At 32.5% G+C, this 6,743-nt stretch overlaps 2 protein-coding genes across 3 annotated transcripts in view; one reads left to right on the top strand and one right to left on the bottom strand.

Moving 5' to 3' along the window:
• Positions 1-1,035: 1,035 nt before the first annotated feature.
• LOC110995995 overlaps positions 1,036-6,743 on the top strand; it is a 76,155-nt gene continuing 70,447 nt past the window's right edge. Inside the window, exon 1 of one of the 2 annotated variants that reach the window (XM_022263474.2) lies at positions 1,036-1,309. In XM_022263474.2, coding sequence (XP_022119166.2) covers positions 1,156-1,309 — 154 coding nt within the window. In that variant the 5' untranslated portion in view covers positions 1,036-1,155. Of the gene's footprint in view, positions 1,310-1,456; positions 1,681-6,743 lie in introns of those variants that run through there. The other variant, XM_045633143.1, reaches the window with a different exon arrangement.
• LOC110995996 overlaps positions 1,934-6,743 on the bottom strand; it is a 39,497-nt gene continuing 34,687 nt past the window's right edge. The window contains exons 15-20 of the mRNA XM_022263475.2: positions 6,264-6,350; positions 5,381-5,478; positions 4,536-4,636; positions 3,818-4,000; positions 3,208-3,381; positions 1,934-2,813 (exon numbers count right to left, since the gene is read on the bottom strand). Coding sequence (XP_022119167.2) covers positions 2,659-2,813; positions 3,208-3,381; positions 3,818-4,000; positions 4,536-4,636; positions 5,381-5,478; positions 6,264-6,350 — 798 coding nt within the window. The 3' untranslated portion in view covers positions 1,934-2,658. The remainder of the gene's footprint in view (positions 2,814-3,207; positions 3,382-3,817; positions 4,001-4,535; positions 4,637-5,380; positions 5,479-6,263; positions 6,351-6,743) is intronic.

Here is a 6,743-nt window from a genome sequence, read left to right as displayed (position 1 = left end):
TCTTGAAATCTCTCTAGTGTCTACAGACTTCTCACAGATAATATTTCATACGGGAATTATTATAATATAAGAAGAACTTGGAAGTCGCCCAAAGTAAAAATTTTATGCATTCAAAAATGTTGGAAATTTTATTAATGCATTATTTTTTGTGTAATTAAAACTGTCCTATTGGTAATGGTTGGATATGGTGTTTTATGTTAGTAATGTTTAACAGTAATCAAAAATAGTAGGTATTCTATAAAAACCCTAAACCCGACCAAAGCAAACTATTTTTTTATGAGCATGTCGCAGAAAAATTAAAAGTTTTTTTTTACTAAAGTTGAAACTCAGCTTGTTACTTGCACACGGCACCCGTGGAGGCACGAGGAGCATGGTCAGCAGAACGTCAATCGCCCCGCCAAAAGATGGGATTTCAGTTTTATAACATTATTATTAAATCTGACATCGATCAAGTGCTAAATGATGAATGAATGAATTGTAATTTCTTTATAAATATAGTTTTAAAAACAAATTTGCATTTTTTTGCATCCTTTGGCTGCATCCTACGTAATTAGCTTAGATACTTCAAACATTTATATATATTTATATAAATCTATATATATTCTGTTTGGTCAGAAGTATATAATTACAAACAATTAGTTATATACTTATGACCAAACAACACAATTGTGTGTTGCTCAGCATGTTTGGACGTCCTTAGACATCCTTAAATTTAATGTCCCTGTAGAATTAATAATTCTATTACAATTAATGAAATTCTAATACAAATAAATAATATATTTCAGAATTTATATTTAGTTTTTTATTTAATTTAGAAATTCTCTAACTAAACTAATTTAACTTTTTTAACCAATTTCTGTAAAGTTGCATATTATAGTTATCGTAGATCACTGTTCGGAAAATAAGGTAGTCTGAAAACTCAGTCTGTTAATGTGTAATCTTTTACTTTCATTCAAATTTCTAAACTTGGTCTGTGGCCCTTACCGGCTAGGAGTAAAAAAATGTTTGATCCAAATTTAGACAATTGACCAACGTCAAATCAAAATATAAATTTGTGACACGTAATTTCACATAATTAAATTTGTTTTTTGTGACCTCCAAATGTGAAAATTCGTGTAAAAGTTTTTATGTACCCATTAATAAAACCACGATAATATGTCTGAAAAAGGTTTTGGTGATCATATAAACAGGAGTGTTGTGAAAAACCCATTGTTATCGACGGCTGTTGTTGGGCTTTCGATTGAGGATTTGACGCACAATGCTGTGTTGTTGCCCGCTGTTCCAAGCCAGGAACTGATCACAAGACTAGGTATGTGCTATTTTTGTATCTAAAAATTGTTCAAACACAATTTCGATGACCTTTGCCAGCTTATGATCTCACACCATGATTGCGAATGTAGGCGTCATCCACTGACAGTCATCGTGAAAATTTGCTGCAGACGTGCAGCAATATTTGTTTTTCGTAGTTTTTTCTAGATCACAAACTTTTGTTATCTTTATTATAGTTCTTTTATGGTTCTGTAAATCGTTAATCAAGGTATAGTGAAGTTGGTGGCGCTTTTCTCTTATAAAATGCCTTCATTTTTGTATGGCAGTAATAAAATTCCATTCCGATGTGAAATGTTACCAGTCTTAAGTCAATATTATCAACATGAGTGTACCATTAGTACACTGAAGAAAGTAAGTTGTGAGACTGTATACTTAATGGCATATTATACCGAAGGTTTAAATTCAGTATAAGTAGTTTTCTTGTTTATTTATCTACTTTATAGTTTATATGGTATATTATCTTGTTGCATCTGAAATCTAACAAATGAAACTAATCTGTGAAATATATAAAATTTAGAGATGAGACTCTCTAATACATGTTTGAAGCTAACATTAGGAATTCAAACATAAAATAAATCACAACAAATTTATTTCAAAATAATTTATTTAAAACTTAAAAGCTAAATATGGCTGCATTTACACTAGCAATATAAAATTTTACCCGTATTAATAGAAACCCAGAACAATTATAATGTTTACAAATATAAATGTGTTTAGTTAAATAATTAATTTTGATGTTACTGTTTAACAATAATGATGATCAGATATTATAATTTTTAGCCATCTGTTATGCTTGTCTTGCTATATAATTGAGATAGCTTAATTCATGTTTAGTATATAAAGTTAAAATTATAAATGATAAAATAACTTACAGTTACAGGTAACTTAGACATATTAAATTTTGTACAATGAATTTGCACACTCGATATAAAATATACAGTAAGTTGTGATATAAGAGTCTCAACTATGCTGACATCCTCACTTCATCAGGGCTTATAGTATGTTTATAATTGAGCCTAAAGTGTCTAACGTACTTAATCTGTTTACATAAATTTTTAATACTAATACTATGTTTTATACAGAAGCAGTTAACAACTTCTACTTCTTGTTAGAAGCTGACATAATTTAATTTACGCTACTAATATAATTTTTCAGTTTATTGATAAATATGATGGATTTGACAGAAAAGTTGTACCACCCTTGTAACAATGGCTTACACTGGCTCCAACTCCACAAAATCAGTTTTTAGGAATATCTTGCATATATATTTAAAATAATGTATTTTATTCATATAATCAATATGCATATATCTGAAATCTTTTATACATCTTAACTAACATTTCTTGATGTGTAAGTAGGCAGATCCCTGATATCCTTTCTCCGTCTTACACACCAGTAAATAAGGAATATTGTGAGAGCTATAATTGCAATCAATAGAAATACACCTAGTACAATGGCTGCTATGGCAGCAGGTGGAAGGTAATCTGTAAACAGAAATTAATGTGTATTAGACCTATATGCTCGGTTCTTTATTTATTTAGCTTAGTCTTCGTCTAGGACAAATTAAATGTTCAAGATGTAGGTTAAGAAGCCTAAATTTGTAAATAACAGCTAATCTAAAATATTTGATATGTTGATAGCACTTTCACATTGCTGCAAAAAACAGAAAGAATCTTTTTATTCTCCATATTATGCATAAAAAAGGCTGTTCGAAATAGTTCCTTTTTCAACTTCTTAATTTAATACTGGGACAAAGTCAATTTACTCATTTCTTATTAACCAAAAAAATACAATTTATACTTTTTCTTTTTGAACTCTCATATCTAACTGTAAATATATATTCAGACTAAGCTGTTACTTAGTTCTATTTTTACTTACAAGAAATATCTATGGTATAGCTGCTAGTGTTGCCCAATGCATCAACCGCATTTATAATCACACGTGGTGAACAACAAGTTGCTCTGTATGTTGCTTGCAATTGCTCCCTAGAGCCAGCTATGAAGTTGCTGTCATAAAACACACCCACTGGGGATGATGTAACACGAAGCAGGCCTGAAAAGGTTTGAGAGTAATATGTAAACTATCATGATTTCTTTGGATGACGGGTACACCTTAAAATAAAACTTGAACAGTTATTAACCCAAATGTATTACATCTGATTGTTCATGTGATAGGCATATATTAACAGCAGATTCAAAGAATGATTTACATGCAAAGTTTTAATATTTATTGTGAGACATTGTGAGCCCTGTTGAGCGAGTCCCTAAGGGACTCTCAAACGACACTCAAATTTAAATCAAGTTTTAAGTCGTGCCATTTTTCCTGTATAAAGATATCATACTTCGAGTTAAATTTGCCAGTTCTGAACTTATAGTTCTACATTATTTCACATTTAAATATCATATATTATATTGTTCCTTGATAAGGAAAGATTTACTCTTGGGGATTCATATATAATCCTATAAGCCTGAATAACAAAAACACATACCAGCAGCAGGGTCTCTGGCAAGTACATTTGTAGTCCAGGTATAATCAGCACAGTCACTCCCTTGCCGGAGTATGCAGGAGCCTTGGAAATTGTGACTAACTTCTGGAGCATTTATATCATTGATAGTTTGACCCGAAGCCAGTATGTATACATACACTGATGAAGAAAGTTGCTCAGTGCCCGCTGTGAAAATATTTTGAAAGCTTACACATTCTATTGAACTGAATTATATTTTTCTTATTATTCTTGAATAAAATTGAGTTTTTATGAAATTTATATTTTAAAGAGAAAAGATAAATAACAAACTAACTAACTCACTACTGCAATGATTTCATAAATTCATTAGATATGTAATAGATGTTTGGTATTAGAATTATTGAAAAGAATTTAAGACTACTTTAGTTCTACGAAACTGATAAATAGATCCTTAAATATACAAATATTACACTGTTCTGACATCCCACTAAGTATATTGTTCGCCAGACTGACTCGGCGACGTAGACTTGCTATGTATACAGGCGATATTAAAGTCACTATTCCATTGCATTCATATATACAAAATTAATAAGTAGTCAATGAAAATAAAGCACAAATTTACGAATCACATAATATAAATGATTAGTTATGTTTAAATTTAAAACGCAAATCGTGATGTCTGGTCCATACCACTAGGGCAGCCTCCAGGATTTCCTTTCTGTTTTATTAAAAAAATGCTTACCATACGCCGTGAAGGTAATAAGATCCCGACCTGGTTGTGTATTGGCTGATATTAGCAAGTTGACTATCACCGTGAATGTTTCGCCCGCATTTATATCACGTCTGCAAAAGTAAGATTCGTAAGTCAAAGTGAGTGGTCCTGGCTGGTATGCGTCTAGGTTCCCGTCGGCAGGGGTTCGTAGAAAGCAGAGGTTCAGAGTGGAGTTTCAGCGCTAAGGTGTCAAAAACGTGTAGGATTTTCGCATATTTTCGGAATATGCTCAAAGTCTTGACTCCTTCTTCTCATCATCTTTCCTCTTATATTGCTTATAATAAAGAATAAATAACCAGTAGCGCGATAACCATTTCAGACTGTGCCTTAGAGTTCTGGGTCTGTTGTATAAGCATTTGTCAAAGTAGGTGATTAGCTTCTTGTGCTTAAAACACTACAAAACTGTCGCAGTATAGTAGTTTAAAAAATTTAGTTAAAAATCAGAGAGTTAATCAATTCTCTAGACAGTGAATTAAAGATCGATATTCAATCAAGTCACTAGCGTTTTGATTGAAATAAAGCAACGTCGAAAACGTTTAGGTTTCTGTCTGATCGAAAGTGTGTTGATTAATATAAAACAAGATGGCGGTTGCAACAGCTGATTAGATTGGATTGGATAAGATATTATAGAGTATTTACATCACAATTAAAGAGAAGATTCCTGCTTAAAACCAGAACTAATAAGTCAGCGCTAAGTATGACTTCGGTACTTAAGAAACAGCTCAAACTGACTCCCGTGAGTAATCAGTCAGTTCAGGCTGAACTAACTCTGAATCTCACTCTTGATGTTCCCATTAGGGACTGGGAGTACTTACGATGTCGGCTCAATCCCATTAAGCAGGAAAAGTTCTCCTTTAGCTTCGAAATTAAATCGGATCCTTTGCTCTCTGTAATTTGTAACTTCGAAGTAAAGCTGAAATTAAAAATTGTAATGCTGTTACAAAAGTCAAAAATCATTTATTCATGTAATAATGTGAACGTCAAAAAAGAAATGTTCTCAAATCACGGGCGTAGAACGGAAGAGAAAGAACTGGCAATAAACAATCCAAGTTTTTTGTTTTACACAATGTTTTCATGAATTCTATGTAAAATGATGCGTAATTTTCTCAACAGATGGCACTAAATACTGTTTGCATTCGTAAAATTAATTTTTGTTATTTGATAACTTATCCGATATTTTATTACTTATTTTGCTATTTGGAAGAAAAACCACCAATATTGGGCCAGCCGATCATGAGTTATAAGTGGTGTAACTAACGCCCGAACCCAATAATTACTTCACAATCTAAGATTTAAACCATTCTGAGATCAGACCGTGTCAATCGATCGATGTTCTATCAGCATCCCAATAACCAAACCCTACGAAGATAATCCATTTTTGGCGACGGATAGACTGCGATGTCGGAGCCTAGACCCCTGTATTTGCAGGCTTTAGCTTTTTCAGCCGTACCAGCCGGTTCGGTGTCGGTTCCATGTAGATGGGAAGGTGCCAGTGTGTCCAAACAGGTTGGTACCCAGCACCCGGCCCATCTTCTATATATGTACAGGGTGTCCCAAAAGTCGACGTCAAGTCAAAATTTTCTCATAGGTAATGCCACACCAGTTATCAGAAAAATTAAAAAAAAAAAAATTAAGTCATGTATTTTTGAAGTTATGGAAATTTAGATTATGTGGTAACCTTTAATAAATTTAAATTACCTGCAGTCTATCTCCAGGTGATCCGTAGAGTTTTGAACTTAGTCCAACTTGTACCGTTGTTAAGACCACGCCACTTTGATTTAATAACTGTAAAAATGGTTTACTTATAATTGTATTCTATAGTTTGGTAGTTTATGACCCGCTTGATGGTACTTATACGGTCTAATGGCGATCACACATATTCAGGATGTCTGTGTGTATGTTTAAACAAGTTAACTAAGGTATGTATATAGAAAACACTCAAACACACATTAAATAAAGATTAAAGAAGGGTAAAAAAGTTATAATGATTCAACCATATACATATTACATTTTTATCTTTAAATGCAAAGGATAAAGGGGGAGAAGGAGAAGAGGAAATAGAAGATATAGAAAGTGTTTTTTTGTTTAAAGAACAGGGAGCATGCAGATAGCAGGCTCACCTGATCGTGGACTCGTGAGTGCGTTGCCTTTTTAGAATTGCTGCGATCTATTCTTTTT

The sequence above is a fragment of the Pieris rapae genome, chromosome 22 (genome assembly GCF_905147795.1).
Source record: "Pieris rapae chromosome 22, ilPieRapa1.1, whole genome shotgun sequence".
Classification (NCBI taxonomy): Eukaryota; Metazoa; Arthropoda; class Insecta; order Lepidoptera; family Pieridae; genus Pieris; species Pieris rapae.
Note: the sequence above shows the minus strand (reverse complement) of the source record. Positions and strands in the feature narration are given on the sequence as shown.